The 17141-nt window shown below is 35.3% G+C and overlaps 1 protein-coding gene across 1 annotated transcript in view; it reads right to left on the reverse strand.

The window, feature by feature from the left end:
- Positions 1 to 394: 394 nt before the first annotated feature.
- The window catches only part of SLCO1A2 (solute carrier organic anion transporter family member 1A2), a 93226-nt gene continuing 76479 nt past the window's right edge, over positions 395 to 17141 (reverse strand). The window contains exons 12-17 of the mRNA XM_090272896.1: positions 15936 to 16131; positions 14306 to 14471; positions 13210 to 13382; positions 8476 to 8540; positions 7805 to 7922; positions 395 to 868 (exon numbers count right to left, since the gene is read on the reverse strand). Of these exons, the coding sequence (XP_090129022.1) occupies positions 649 to 868; positions 7805 to 7922; positions 8476 to 8540; positions 13210 to 13382; positions 14306 to 14471; positions 15936 to 16131 (938 nt within the window). The 3' untranslated portion in view covers positions 395 to 648. The remainder of the gene's footprint in view (positions 869 to 7804; positions 7923 to 8475; positions 8541 to 13209; positions 13383 to 14305; positions 14472 to 15935; positions 16132 to 17141) is intronic.

Genomic DNA, 17141 nt, shown 5'->3' on the forward strand with positions numbered 1-17141 from the left:
TTAATAACCTGATTCAGTTCGGCAGTACTCTGAACAAAATGAACAAACATAGGACATGGTAACAAAACAGGGGATGAACTGAAAGCCTGTGATGGCACACTGATGAGTAATCTACTTTCAAAGTCACGTATGAAATGAGTAGGAGGAGTTAAAGAACAATTTCAAAATAAGACAAGAAGGCGGAGGCTTCTTTTACTTGGAAGTAATCATTGGAATAAAATACTTAAATATTCACATAAACAGGAGGAGAATTTCAGTCTCTAAAGAACCCCAATATCAAAGCAGAAATTTTATGGCAGTAAATAGATTTTCATGATAGGAAATTTTTAGAATCATTTGGGAAATGACATCAGAAATATACTCTTATGTTCATAAGTTAAAAGAGAGATTGCGATTTTACCATAAAAATAAAGCTGACTTTAATATCCTGTTTTGATGGTTGTTACAAATGTCCATCTGAGGAAAACCTCAAGTGCCATTAATGTGTCAGAAATACCATCAGTGAACATTTTTTCATCTTGAGTAAAAAAAATATTGTTTGGGGTTCTTAAAAACAAGAAGAGGTTAGCTGCAGTACCTCTATTGATTTTAAAGACAATTAAGTTATAGTGTGTACTCCAACTCTGGGAAACATGATATAATAAGGCATTACAGTTTAGTTTTCAATTCATCATTATTCAGAGCTTTGGGAATTTGATCCATTTCTTGGCACGCATTTTCCTTCCCTGTAACCTTTGCCCTTACAGGCACAGTTCCTGAAGAGGCATTTTCACCAGGTAGCTGATACTTCCTCAAAAGAATTAGGATCAAAAGGGCTGGAATAAAGCTTAATCCTCTTAGTGCTATTGGCAATCCAAGGTAGAGGTATCTATCAAAAGAAAATGTTAAAACATATTAAATCTTACACAGAAAGTGTGGTGAATACAAACTAGTTTTGCATGTCTTTAATTATTAATATTTTATTCCCATCAGAACAACACCAGCTAATTGTTTTGCATGTTGATCAAATATAAGCAACTATGCGAAACTTGCTTGTTTGTTAAAATAACTTTCTTTGAAATTTTTCATCCAGAAAATCCAATATTTTTCTTCTTTTCTAATCTTTTGTTGCTATTTTTATTTTCTTTTACATTGACTAGATCCTCCAACTTAAATTTAATACTGACAGTGATTGCACTTCTATTCAAGTATTTAATAAGAATGCTCCCAAAGCATCACCATTGATTATCATCACTTCATTGAAGGTATGTAAAACTTGTCTTAAAAACCTTGGGATTTGGTGCTTTGAGTGATGGAAATTTTTATTTATTCAGTTTAAATAGCTATTCAAATGTTTGTGTTTTTTACATATTTGTAGTAAAATTTTGGTAATATATATTTGTTTAGAAAATTCTCATTTAATGTGTTTCCAAATTGTTAGATCTAAAGTATATAAGTAATTACTTATATTCCCATTTTTTTCTTAATAGTGTTTATTTGCATCATCTCTCTTTGTCCAGATAATTCTCATTATTATATTTAAACTTTTCAAAAACACAATTTTAATTTTTTGGTTATACTTAGGATGTGTAGTCTATTAATTTGTGCTTTTTATTTTCATCTTCCTACTTCCAATATTTTATTATATTGTGAAACATTTGAAGAATACATTTAAAAAAGTAAACATCTTCACTCACCACCCAGGTTTTTTAAATGACTAAATTTTCCTATTTTTATTTCAGACCAATTCAGAAGAAAGTACTAATACATTTAAGTCCCCTGTGTACCCCTATAATCCTACTACCTTCTAACCCATCCCAGATATAACATTATGTTCAACTTTGTAGATTTTGTCCCTAGTTTATTTTTATAGTTTTATAAAGGATAATTATATATTCATGATATACACAATTATTTTATATGCTTTTACATTTTAAAATTTGACATAATACTGTATGTTTTATTCTGAAAATTCCTCCATTAGCTCACCATTTTCAAACTATGTTTACACATGCAATTTCACTTTATGTTTTAACTGTTGCACCATATCCCATTGTAGGAACACACCACACTTATTAATCTAGTTTCCTATTGGACACTTTTATCAGTTAAATTTTTCTAATATCTACATTACTGCAACAAATCTCCTTTTACATGTTTCTCTGTGCATGTGAGGAAGAGTTTCTCTAAAATATAGCTAAGGGTCTTAGAATATTGAGCACACAACTTCATAAATATTGCACAATAGTTCTCTTCATGGTCTTTATTTACTATCTGTAGGTTCCTATGTTCACAAGTTATTTTCCATCATTCTGCATTGTCTATAATATCTTCAGTTGTAAAGAAAATTTTGAATTTTATATGCAACCATATTTTCCCATTTCTTGCTCTTTGGTCTGTGTTTAATTTCGCCCCAAACCAAAAGCAATAAAGATCATAAAGATACTACGAACTACTGTTGCTGATAACCTACTAGCAATCGGTCCAATTTTTATTTCTTTGTAAGTTACGTGTTTATTTCTCTAGGTAACTTTTATGTTGTTCTTTTTCTATTTTACCTTGATGGTTTGTAATTTTACTATGCTATGTCTCTTTATATTTATTCCAGTGGGCATTTGAAATGCACTTTGGATTTGAAATTTTATGTCTCTTTTAAATTCTAGGAAATTCTAAGCCATTAAGTCTTTAATTTATTTTTGTTATTTCCTTCCTTCTTTTTTTTTAAAAGAAATTTTCTGAAATACATACTTTGTTAGTTGATCTTTAATGTTACTTGTAGTTCATTTTTGTTTAATCAGTTCAGATCATTAATTTACATGCTAGATAAATTCTTGCACTCTCTTCCAATTCATCAATTCTGATTTTAATCACACTGACTTTAAATTTATTACATATTTAGGATTTCCTTTATTATCTCAATGTAATACATTTAATCTCTAATATTTCTAAGTGTTCTTTCTTTGTATTCTTATTTTTTCTAGTGTTTTTATCATCATTTCTTGTTCATTTTTAATGGATATTAAATGCCATCCATTTACTATTTTTAAACCTATTGAGCTGGTTAGGCATTCTTATTTTAAAACGTTTGTTATACTCTTAAGTTTAATCTGGAATGAAATCATGTTTCAAATGGTAATTTATGTGCTTATCTTTTTTGATATTGGATTTATCCATGTATTTAAAGTTTTAGTTTAAAAGCTCATTTGCAGTATTTTGTTATTGGTTGGTTGGTTGTTTTAGTTTTGTTTTCCTAGTTTGTTTCTTTACATCTCTCCTCCAAATATTACAAATTTGCCTTTGTTTTTTCCAATTCCCCAAGTTTTTAGGCCAACCTAGCCCTTATAAGAGTGATTTTTCATAGTGATACTGGGAATACTCACAGAAGGAGCACATCGCTTGCTTTAGTTCTTGGGTGTATCTCTGTATTATTCTATTCCTTCCTTACTAATGCAGCAATGATCTCCAAAAGGTTGGGTGGGATTTTTTGTTTTGTTTTTTAATTTTTTGATTTATTTATTGTTTTTCTATCACAGTTGTCTCACTTTTTCCCCCATTACTCCCCCTTATCATGCCCACCCCTTCTCCCACAGTCAATACCCACCCCATTGTCCATGTCCGTGGGTCATTTATACTAGTTCCTTAACTAGACCCTTCCTTCTTCTTACCCCCTTTTCCCCACTCCCTCCTCCCCTTCCCTCTGGTCACTGTTAGTCTGCTCCTTGTTTACATGCCACTGGTTCAATTTTGCTTGTTTGTTTGTGTTGTTCATTAGTTTCCATTATTAGGTGACATCATGTGGTATTTTTCTTTCATTTCCTGGCTTATTTTGCTAAGCATAATTCTCTCTAGTTCCATCCATGTTGTTGCAAATGGTAGGAGTTCCTTCTTTCTTTTGCTGCGTAGTATTCCACTGTGTAAATGTACCACAGTTTTTTGATCCACTCATCCACAGATGGGCACTTAGGCTGTTTCCAGCACTTGGCTATTATAAATAGCACTGCTATGAACACAGGGGTGCATAGGTTCTTTTGAATTGGCATTTCAGGATTCTTTAGGTATAATCTTAGCAGTGGAATTGCTGGATCGAAAGGCAGCTCCATTTTTAGTTTTTTAAGGAAACTCCATACTGTTTTCCACAGTGGCTGCACCAGTCTGCATTCCCACCAACAGTGCACTAGGTGTTTTTGTTTGTTTGTTTGTTTGTTTGTTTTTAACTCATTTACAATGAGTATTATGTTAGTTTCCTTGGGCTGCTGTAACAAAGCACCACAAATGTGATGGTTTAAAACAAAACAAAAAAAAATTATTCTCTCCTAATTCTGGAGGATAGAAGTCTGAAATTTAGGCTTCCTCTGAAGGCTCCAGGAAAGAAGCCTTCCTCTATTCTTCCTAGCTGTGACTAGTTGCCAGCCATCCTCAGCATCCTTTGGTTTGTAGATGCACCAAGACATTCTCTCTATGTGACTGGATTTAGGACCCATTCTAATCCACTATGACCTCATCTTAATTTAACTAATTCCATTTGCAAAGACCCTATATCCAAATAAAATATTCTGAGTTGATAGGTGGACATAAAATTTTGAGGAACACTGTTCAACCCAGGCCAAGGGTGTTCTACCCCACTACTTAAATTAAAGCATCAACTCTGGAGCTAGTCTCTTAACTCTTAAGAAGTACTTTATTTTCCTTTGAAAACTGATCTCCCAGAAACAGCTGCCTCTTTCTAGTCTTAGAACCTTTGCGTTCAGCCTTTGAACTCAGCTATGCTTACTCCCTTTATGTTTCTGTTCAATTTCTGGTTCCGTAAACAGGATGTCCAGGATGATGTTTATTTTGTCTTTGAATTTAGGTACATCCTTTGAAATTATAAAAATATATTGTATGTGTTGTTCCTATCTGAGATGAGAATTACATCAATATGTAAGTTATTGAATAACCTATCAACTTGTTCTTACTTTGTTGTTCTTTTCTAAATTTTGAGTTCATTAATATTCAATATTTTTAAAAAATAATTATATTTAAAGTTCTAAATACAACTTTGAGTACTGATTTAGCTTTATCCGATAAGTTTTCCTATTCAATTCTTTTCATTGACCTAGAGTTCCAGCTAATTATTTTTATTATAACTTATTTTTTGATCCACAAGCAATTCCAAACATGTAGTGTTTGGCCATATTTCTATCACAGATTTCTCATTCCATTGCACTGGGGACAGAAAACAGAGGTTATAAAGTATCAATATTTGGAATTTTGAAAAAATATTCTTTGTGGCATAGTACCTGGTCAATTGTTATAAATATTTATCATAGATGTGAGAACAATATATATTCTGATTTTTTGATTAAAAATTGTTATAGATCTATGAGATAACTCTTATGCAATTTGGCAGTCCAAATATTCTGTATCCTCACTAATTTTTTTGTCTATATTTCATATTCACTTGGAGAAGTGTGTTGAAACTTTCCACTCTGATTTATAGATTTTTATTATAATTTTGTGAATTTTTGTTTTATATATTTGAGGTTATGTTGATATAGATTTCTATGGGCTCATAACTCTTCTATATTCTTGGTAATGTATTTCTATTATTAAGAATGTCCTCTTTAACTCTATTAATTCTTTTCACTTTAAATTCTATTTTGTTTCATAGTCATTAATGTAATAATAGAGGCTTTATCTAATATCTGCCTGGAATGTCCTTTCTGACCTTTGTCTTCAACCTTTCTTTGCATTACAGCTTTTAGTCTGTCTCTTATAAATAACATAAAACTAGAATTTTGAAAACTCTAATATGAAAGTCACTATCATTTAAAAAGCAAGTTCAATCAGTTACATTTATTTTGGGACCTGATATATTGAGGCTTTTAACTTATTGTGTGTGTTTTTATTTTCCTATTTCTCATTACATTGAATTTTTCTTAATATTTTTCCCTTTCTATTAATGGAAATAAGTGTAAGTGATTATGCTTAAATTTTGGCACAATTTAGAGTCAATCAGTATTTTTGTTCTCAAAAACAATTTAAAAGTTTTAGATTTTACCGGGATTTCAAGCTGAAGGTTTAGTTTGCCATATTTGCATGGATGCTGGCAAAAGATACAAGACTTCGTGGTCAGAGACAAAGGACCTTTTTACTGACAAGCTTAATGTCCAGGTTGGTTATCCTTAATCTCCAAGTCCCAAAGGGGTGGCACAGAAGGAGACTTAGTTGAATGTTATACACACAGTGGAGTTAGATCACACCTAAGAGATCTCGAGTTTAGGAAATCCCAAACTTTTAAATGGGTTGCAAGCAAATCTGCCAATATTAGTACCAGGAGGAGATTTTATCTTTATCGTCTTGGACACTCTGCTCCAGAAGGAAGCACTATCTATACCTTCCAAGGTCACACACTGTTCAAACATCCTTGAAAATCTAGTACAGAACAAAAGCCTCTGCCAGCAAGCTATGCAGAAAGGCAAAGCAACCATGGAGAATTCTCTACCAACATCTACCTCTTGATTCTATACTATATTAGTTTACGGTGAATTTTCTCATTAGTATATTTTATCGGCCACCCTAATCAATCTGACTGACAGAGGATGGTACCAATTATGTAATTATTTTGTCTGAAATAGCATTTAATGCAGGCTACTATCTACAGGAATCCTAGTAGCAGGATGAAGACAACCTACACTAGCAATCCTCAGGGTTCTCAGGACGATGCAAATCTGTTGCCTGCACAGTACGTAGCTGGACCCACCTTCACGTTACCCCTGTGGCACTGCAGGGAGAAGGGGAATGGAGGAAGACAAGGACCTCATGCTGTCTGCTCTTTTCACAGCTCTTGACAGTGAAGTCTTTGGCAGTACTTTCACTGACCAAGATAAGATCTTAGAATGTTTTAAACAAACCTAAAATTTTTTCTTAGTAAATGAAAGACTTTTCTTACTGTCCCATCAGGAGAACTTAATACAAAATTAAACCATATTCAGGTATCAAATGAAAAAGAACTTAAAGCAGAAAGATTTAAAATGGAAGGATTTTGTTTAGGTTAATATTATCACGTGTTTTGTTGAAATCATATCTATATTAACAAAAATATAATAAGCCTTTAAGAGACATGAAGAATATTGTTTGTGAAATTCGATGAGAAAGAACAAGTATCACTTTGTAGATTGGACGGTAGACGGTGCAAGGAAGTAAGGATTCAAGCTAGTAAGATACTAAAATGATGTAGGATGAAATGGAGATACTTTAGAGCAGCGATTTTCAACTGGTGTGCCAGGGCAGGCACACTGGTAAGCTGCAGAAGTTTTTAAAACATGCAATACATAACTGTTTAGTCAGGGGCACTGACCTCTTTTCCCTTAGTTTGTCAAATAAAAAAAAGAAATGACAACAGCCAACACAATAGCTGTTCCATGTGAATGAATCCAAATTATACCTATTTTTTGTCATATATTTTTTACCACAGAATTTTAGTAATTAGTTTATGTGTGCCATGAGAGGAAAAATGTTGCTTTAGAGAATAATATAATTTAGATGGGTAGCTTATGTAAAGACATTACCTTCAATAATGTATTGACTGCAACCAATTTAACAAACAACATTTTGAAAGACTAGGTTAAGGAAATCATCCATGCTTTATCTATCAAGTACTTTGAAAATACTGAGGGAATAAAATTTTAGTATATAAATAAAAATGGAGATATAGTACCAATATCTATTCTAGAAACAAAGCAAAAATGTTGACTAGTCACTTGACAAAGAAAATATTAGCCACAATTGGTCCCATTTTGTGCAGTCTGTGCTAAGAAAACAAATGTAAAAAAGTCATCTTTACCTGAAAGTGGTAGAATCATATATCCTGCATGCCCCTGACTCACCACATTTAAAAGTTGGCCAGTGTAAACATGTGGAATCCATTAAAGCTCCAAAATATATAGGTGCAGGGATTCCAGCTACAGTTAAAAGGAGAGAAAGAGATCTATCAACAAGGTAAAAATTAAGGTACATTGTTCTGTTTGGAAGTGTTTCGATTTCCTCTATTTGTAAAACCAACAAAGTTTAACAAAATCTAAATTTACTGCTTTAAATTTTATTTTTACAAATTAGAAATTACTGTTACCCTTAAGGTTTCTAGATTATAAAGGATAAGTCATTTTATGGACAAATGCAACATAAAACCTACTGATAGAGAAAAACATTGAATTAATTTTTTTTTCTATGATGTTTTGGGCCAACCATGTGTACATTTTATTTTAACATAGCATTTCCTGTTCATTTGATTTTCAAATCCAATAGATGAAAAGTAAAATTAAGGTCAAATAGAACTTTTTTAAGTAAAAGAGGGAAGTTCTCTATTTTTTTCTCATTCTCCATTCTCACACTAATTACAGAGTGCTGTTTAAAGCAAAGGAGATACTTGTTAGACTGTTACTCTGAGAAAGTGATTTCATTTACATAGTATTTAATACTGGTCTGATATAATGTTGGAAAAATAACTACTTTTACCAAATACTCTTGTGGAAAATGTATGTAATCCCACACCAAGAGACTTCTCTTCAGGCTTGATACACCTAAAAAAAAAAAAAAAAAAAAAAGAATTAATGAATAAAATCCAAATATTAAACTCTACATCATAATCTAGGCAAAAGATTGAGAAATACAGACAAGCGGAGAGCTGAGAGCATGATTAAGTCTTTGTTTTATTAGGGAGTGAATATTAAAACTGAGAAGTTTCTAAATTGATGAGAGGACTAGAAACATAGCTAAAAATTTCAATAATCAAGTTAACCATTTGAAAGATATAACTTTTAAAGAAGAAGAAAATCCAATATATACAATGGAAAACAATAAGAAAAGAAGCAATGAAGATGGAGGCATAGACAGACATGCTGTGTCTCCCTCCACAACTAAGAAGGAATACAACTACCTAAACTAGAAACAACCAGAAGTTCCAGAAAATCAAAGTGCATGGAAATCCAGCAAACAAAGATATAAAGAAGAAATACTCATCCAGACAGGTCGGTAGGGCGGAGCCGGGGCAGAGAAAATGCGGTGTGGTGGTGGCAGCAGCGGCAACAGTGGCAGGCCAGCGGAAAGTGCAGTTACACGTTTTACAAAGTCAGGAGGGACACCTGGAGAGCATTCCCAGCTCCTCACTAGACCACGCAGCTCACTGTCCCAGCCTTGGGGAAAATCAAGCCTCATTGCTTTTGACTGTGCAGACCAGTGGTGGTTGGGACAGAGGCAGAAACTGCTGGTCTCAGCAGAGTCCGCTTGTCTAAAGGGCCCCCATGGACCTAGAACATCTGCAGACCCACCCACTCTGGGAACGATGGCCAGGGCAGCAACTAGAGGGGCACCAGTCCGGTGCAGAAGTGGGAGAGGTGCCTGGAAAAGGGGCGAGTGCTAGGCAAGTGGTATTGTGCCTTCTCAGACCCCTTCCTGACATACAGCACCACACGTGGTGAAACAGGTCACCCATTACTGACAAGTACCTAAGGCTCCGCCCCTTACAACATAACAGGAGCAACAGCTCTGCCTGGGATATGGAAGCAAACAAACACAGGAGACTTCAGGCCAAAATAGAGGCCTAGACTGACACGCTCCATCATCTCCCTCCACAACTATTAAGGAATACAACTACCACAAAACCAGAAGTAACCAGAAGTTCCAGAAAATAAATGGAAGTCCAACATATGAAGTTATAAAGAAGTGGTGCTCATCCAGACAGGTAGGAGGGGCAAAGCCAGGGAGGAGAGGACAAGCTGTGCTGTCTGTGGCAGCAGCAGTGATGGCAGCAGGACAGTGGTAAGCACAGACACCATATTTAAGGGGAGGCAAGAAGCACCTGGGGAGCACCCCCGGCTACAGACCAGACCGGTTCGCTTGCAATTCCAACGTCGGGGAAGGCAGACCTCCATTGCCTTGGACTGTGAGGCCCGGAGGGGATGGGGACTGAGGAGGAGGCTCCCAGTCTCTCAGCAAAGAGTGAATGGCAGGAATCCATCTTGGACCCCCACCCCTGCAGAAAATGTCACAGGTTGGTGAGATGGGTCACCTGGTTGTGACTAGTGCACGGGGCTCTGCCCCCTATAGCATAGGAGATGTGACAACCCTTCCCAGGAAGCAAAGGTAAACACAAAATGGCCAGGATGGCACAGATCATGACAGAGATCCCAGTGATGCAGCTGACCAGACAGCAAATATCTAATCTAATGAAGCAGCAGATAGGAAATCTTTCTGAGGCACAGTTCAGAGCTTTGGTTATAAAAATGTTTACCGACCTAACAGCAGATTTTAAACAAGATGGGGAAGGAATGAAGGCTAGTCCTGCTGAAATGAACAAAAATACATATAAAACTAGTGGTGAGGGCAAGAAAACATGGGATCAAATCAACAAATCGGAACATAGGGAAGGAACAAATAGTCAACCAGTGCAGAGAGAGGAAACAAAAAGTGAGAAAAATGAGGAGAGGCTCAGAAACTTATCAGACAGCTATAAGTGGGCCAACATCTGAATCACAGGGTTGCCAGAAGGTGAAGAAGAACTAGAAATGGAAAAATTATATGAAAAGATAATGAAGCAGAACTTCCCTAACTTGGGGAAGGAAATTGACTTACAAGTCCAGAAAGCACAGAGAGTTCCAAAAACACTGGACCCAGGGAGAACCACACCAAGACACATTATCATCAAAATGTCAAAAATTAAGGATAAAGAGAGAATCTTAAAAGCAGCAAGAGAGAAGAAGAGAATTACATACAAAGGGGTCCCAATAAGACTATCGGCTGATTTCTCAAAAGAAACTCTACAGACAAGAAGGGACTGGCAAGAAATATTCAAAGTAATGAAAATCAAAAACCTACAACCAGGATTACTCTCTCCAGCAAAGCTGTCATTCAGAATAGAAGGGCAGAGAAAGTGCTTCCAGGACAAAGTAAAACTGAAGGCATTCATCAGATCCAAACCACTGTTATATGAAATGTTAAAGGGACTTCTTTAGGAGAAGGAGGATCAAAACTATGAACATTAAAATGAAAACTGTATCACAACAACCAACAACAGAAGCTGGGGAACCAAAACAAAGGCAAACTAAGTAGGCAACGAGAATGGGAAAAGAATTATAGGTATGGAGAACATTTGGGGGGTAGGTCAGCAGGGAAGGGGAAGACAGGAAAGGGAGGGAGATGGTACAGGAATTAAGAAGCATAGTAGGAGGGAGTGGAATAGATAGGAAGAACTATATGCACAACCAATGGGCATGGAATAAGGGGGAGGGGGAACACTGGAGGTAGGGATGTCACTGGGTGGAGGGGAACAAAAGGAAAAGAAGTTAGGACAACTGTAACAGCATAATCAATAAAGCATATTAAAAAGAAAAAATAAAAGAAGCAAAGACAAAGTCAAATAAACAAAATGTATGAAATAAAATGACAAAAAAGAGCCCTATCACAATAATTATAATAAATATAAGTAGGTTAAACTCACCAGTCTCAGAATAAAAAATCAGATTTAGAAAACTGTTTATGAAGTAAAATGAAAAACTGCAAGTTAAAATTAAAGGGAAGGAAAATTGTACAACAGGAAACAAAAAGAAACCTAGAACTGCAATTTTAATAAGAAACAAATTTCCTTAAAAGAAATGATGAAAAGATAAAAATGTATATTAATAAAAATATATAGTAATAACTAGTGATCAAAGGCACATCTGCATTCTCCAATACAGTCTCCAGATACATAAATTTTAAAATGACATAATTTTAAGGAGAAACATCAGAAACTTTTAGAGATTTTAACATACATTTTTGAAATATTGATGGATTAAGAAGACAAAAAACAATTACAGATTTTTAAAATTTAGATAATGCAATGATTTACTTCAATCAAAGAAACTGCATACCCAAAATGCGGAAGGTACATACAAAACACTCAAAAATTAACCATGCTAGGTGCCAAAAGAAAGCCTCAGTATTTCCCTTCAAAGCTCCACAACTTTCAGATCATGTTCTCTGAACATAAAAATGAAATAAAAATCAGGAGAAGATACCAATAAAAAGTAATAAACTAATTTTGGTTTGTGAGTACTTACGGTTAGAGAAAGTGGGGAATGAAATGAAAATGATAAAAATACAGGAAAATAAAATGAGAGAAACCTTACTCCGATCTATGACAATAATATGCTGTGGAACTCAAAATTATGATTAACTTACCTCTGCTTCTGAGTTACAATAAAACAGAAAGAAAAGAGAAGGAAATGCACACTTTGTTTATTAGGCACGTTTAGAATTGTTTCCTAGGCCTGAAGAACACTGTGATTGAGAGCACACGAGTACAGTGCCCTGAAGTTTGGATCCTGCCTCTGTAAATTTCCCAGTTGTAGTAAGCCTTTCATCATTTGTGTCTCACCATAGCCTGGTAAGAGAGTTGAGCATTTACTATTATGCCCACTTTTTATTTCTAAAAAGGTGGAGCTCAGAAAGACCCAGTGACCTGCCTAATGCCTGTAGACAGTAACAGGTGAAACGGGGGCTTCCCACAGCTTGACTCTGCTATCTTCATCGGTTGGACCATAGGCTCTGACTGCTAAGCAACCACTCTATACCTACCAAAATGACCATTTGATACGGTTTACCTTAAAATATAAACGTGTCTCTTTTCTATGAAACAACGAGAATCTCATTAAATCAACTGTGAGAAATAAGGAAGAAAAGAAACAAAGGGAAAAGCCAACAGATGAACATGTATAGTTCTACTTTTGAAATATCATAAAACTCAATAATGCTTAATGCAAAACTCTTAATGAATATGGTGGAGCACTGAATTCTTAGATACCATGGGATCCAACTGGCTTTCTTAGCAAGTTACCTTAATACATGACTGACAACCTCGGTTCCCACGCCATCCTCCCTACCCCCACCTGCTTGCCACTGCCTGGGAGTTTCCCATGATAGTGGGGTGCATCAACCCGAGCTCCGTTTGGCCTTGATCCGCCTTCAGACTCACAGCTTCGAGGTAAAATGGCTGAATTCAACAGTTTCTTTTTTCTTCCTCCTATAAAACAACCCTCCTTCCCTAGGAACCCAGAGTCAGACCATTCGCCACATGGCTTCCTCCTGGCTTGCTAATTTCCCTCAATAAACTTCTTTTCCTCTGCTCGCTCGTCCTCATGGTTCTCTGAGTGACACCGTTCTTACAATGACCAGAAAGGAATCTAAATTAAAAAATAATAATAATTCGTGTACCTCAGGAGAACCATATATCCAGGAATGGCAGATAGAGAATAAATGAAACTGCTGATTGACGACAAGATTAAAAAGTACTGGAGCATCATGGAGCAGTCATGTCCTTTGCCACAGAGCCCAAGAACTGCAGATGAATTTCCTGAGGCTTGAATGCAGCTACAGTTCTGGAACTCCTGAAAAAAGAATCATATATTTTCCTATTTAAGGAAGAACATCTTAAATATACATCTCAAATATTTTCTACACAAACAGTTGGATCAGGATGGAGACTGTTTCTTTCCTTTATTCCCGTCTCCTTTCTGGTGTCTCTCAGGATCATAACAAAAAACAAAAGATAGAAGGTGGTTTCAGAAAAATGGTATTTCTCTTCAAATATATGGAGTAAATTTGCAGTAGCTCAGGTATCCTGAAGTCATGTTTTTAAAAAACACGTACTGTTTTGCCACAGTACTAAACATGACAAACAAAATTTGTTTCAGAATGTTTAGTTGAAATATATAGATACTTTAAATAAAGCTTTGTTTCAAACAATACAGATGTTGAAAAAACAAACTAAAGTTAATCCTTTTTGAATTCTTATATGTTTCCAGGTTTTAATAAGAATCAAAATTTATATTTTACTTTGATCACCAGCCGCCATTTTTAGTCAAGAAAACATACCTAATTATACCTCATAAAGCTTTCAGGATGTGAAAAACACAAAAATTATGTATATACATAGGTGCAGAAGAAAAACCGTGAAACAATTCACTGGATAATTGGGGTCAAAACTGCCAACTTTATCTCAATGATAAAAATATTTAAGTCCAGATTATTTTTAAGAAATTACCTGAGTAATAATGTCACCTGATATGAAATTAGAGAGCAGTGCTCAGATACTACAACGGTTTAAAATAAGGTCTAAGAAATAAAGGGTAAATCAAGTGAGCTTAAGAAAAAATAAGATTATTTTTTCCACAAAAAATTAATTTGGCTTCAAAGAAAGACTTTAATTGTATTTTTATCAAACATGGGCCCAGTTCATAGTTGGAACGTACCAATTTAGTTCATTTTAAAATTTTTCTTAAAAAAAAAAAAAGTTGATACGTTGTGTTACCATTTTTAGTCCTGTTCCAATGAATGTCTCACAACCAGCTAAACAAGCTGACATATATGACAATCCATTACTTCCACACACAGGGTCCCATATTTTAGTTGGACAGTTGCAATCCATGTTACAGTCAGCAAGGATGATATTTCCAACATGTAAATCCTGCTGCATTCTGAAATGATTTAAAATAATGTTATGAATATTGAAAGACTGTTAGAGCATTTTTTCTTTCTTTTTTTTTCTTTTTTTTTTCCATTTCATTTCAGTCCACAGTTATATTTCTCTCCTCCCCCAAATAGAAACAGAAATCTTCCAACCATCAATATGTAACCTGGGCACTACAGATATGGCATAAAGTAAGGCTTCAGTGATGACATAGGCACTTTTTCAATGATTTTGTTCAGATAAACAGACAATCAACAAGCATTAACTGAGTGTCTGCCATATAGGTGTTTTTTCCAGGTATTATTGGAACTAAAAAATAAAGTTGACTTAATCCCTGTGGTTGATCCATATGGTGGAAAGTAACATGAGAGATCACATCTTATAAAAGCAATTTCAAGGGCTTACTTTAAGATCAAAATCTGTGTTCAACATACAATATAAATAATGCATTTAGCTCCAGAAACATAACTGCATGTGTAAGCCAATATATTCTTCTAGTATAAAAATGTACCAAGAACTGAAATCACGAACACCCAGTGTTGCTATCTTGATGACCACGCATCCAGGAAGCCTGGCCACGGCCCCTGGAGAGCCATCAAGCCCATCTGCCCCACTAAGGTTGTGAGCCAAGCTAGGATCCCTGCTCTACTGTGAAGTATAGCCTCTGGCTCCACATAACCAAATAACCCAGGGCAGCCTCAGAGCCTAGCCTACAAAACGGCCAGACTTTAGAACCAAGCCTACGGCACTGTCCAAAAGCAGAGCCCAGCAAATAGCCCTATGCAATGGCTGAACACAATCTGCAGCCTTGTTCAGTCAGGGAATCTAGGCAGGGACCCCACTCAACCATGAAGCATGTCCTATAGCCTCACTCAGTGAGGTACTATAGACAGAGAACCTCCTCAGCCAGGGGGGCACAGTCCCTAGTACAACCAACCTTTCCTATAGACCCAGATAACTCTCAAAATAAATATCTAAAATTAGTCAATAGTGAGATATAACTATACAAATAAAGTATATGAATTTATATATGAATTAATGTACCCTGTGTGGGGATTCAGTTATGCTAAATTTAAGCCTATTGTAGAAGCATGTAAAGGTCATTGAGACTGTGTAGTCAATTCTTAATTTTCCCATTTATGGGAGTATAAAATATATGGATAACATATCCAATGCAACCTAAAACTACAGGGAGTTTCTTTTGATATCCATTTTAATATCTACAAGGATACCAAAAAAAAACAAACACACATGCAATCATAAACTTTCTAACCCTGGGATATGTTCCTAACCTCTTTAACAAACCTGGAGCCTGAATGTTTAGGTATAATTAAGAGATGAAGGAATGATGAAAGACCATAGATTACTGCCATTAACTTCAATTAGCAAATGACCTGGTTATAGGCAACCATTGCAGAAATTATGTTATTAACTACTCAAAGTACATAACATTCTTTAGTTAAAAACATACCCATTATAAGAAGTGGTTAAGCCAGCAACTGAAGAATTATCACAGATCATAAAAAAACACATAAAGTAGAGAAGATAGTCAACAAAGGATAACCAAAATGCTATGTGGGCAGCTTGTTTGACAGTAATCTTGAACTTTTTCATAATTAAACCACCAAATATATATCCAATGCATATTGGAGGTAAGTTATAAACACCTATAAATGCAAGAGAAATGTTATTTACAATGTGATTTAGCAAAGGAACAAATATGATTTTACTTTTATTTAACATATATAAGAAACCATTTAGGTCCAATTTACAGAAAAGATCGCTGACTAAATTTTATCCCTACTTAATTAAATATTATATACAGAGAGATTTTAAAATGTCCCTCAGGGTCAAAGTATATTTTGAAGACTGTTATTACCACTCGTTTAATTAATTGCAATAGGCTGTAACTTTCTTCTAGGCAGGGATCATGACCTATACACATTTTCTTAAGATTTGGGTAAGAGGGATAAGTCAAAGTTTACCAGTAATTTATTTCTTCCATATATGACTTACATAATTTTTCTGTCATTTATTCCCACTTTGGTTGTTAAGAGTTTGACTCGGTTTAAGGTACTTTAAAGGATTACTGCTGAGCCTGTGATTGTAAAGTGTGTTACATTTCATGTCTTGCTACTACTGCTGCCACTGAGCAGCACTCTCCCTGCCCTACTCCTCCTTCCAGAAAGGTAACAAGAAGCTAAAGGAAGATGCAGCCTTAGGTTGCATTCTTCCCATGCCAGGCTCTGCTAACTTAATCACATCCTTGGGATGGGTCGTTAAAAATCCATTCTAGAGCCCCGCACCAGAACGTCTGATTTAGTATGTCTAAGGTGGGTGCTAGTTATCCGAACTGTTAACACTCTAGGTGATCTGGATGGAGATAATCTAGGAAAATCACTTTCAAAACTGTAAAAAGATCCCTGGAGAAACCTAAGGTGTGCGTGGGAGGTGAGAGGGGGAGGTAGGGTAGTGTGGTCACAGGAAAATCAAAATATATGGGCTGCAGAAAGACCTCAAACCGCCAGGGGGCGCACGGGGACCATGGAATTTATGACTAGGAGCTAAGAGTAAAATCTGAGAGTAAAAAACATCGACTCTTAATGAATTAACTTTTTTTTTCATTAATGGATTGCCTATCTGAAAATTGCATCTAATTTGTGCATTCTCCAAGATT

Source organism: Furipterus horrens, unplaced genomic scaffold (assembly GCF_987537825.1).
Source record: "Furipterus horrens unplaced genomic scaffold, mFurHor1.1.pri manual_scaffold_4, whole genome shotgun sequence".
NCBI classification, from domain to species: Eukaryota; Metazoa; Chordata; class Mammalia; order Chiroptera; family Furipteridae; genus Furipterus; species Furipterus horrens.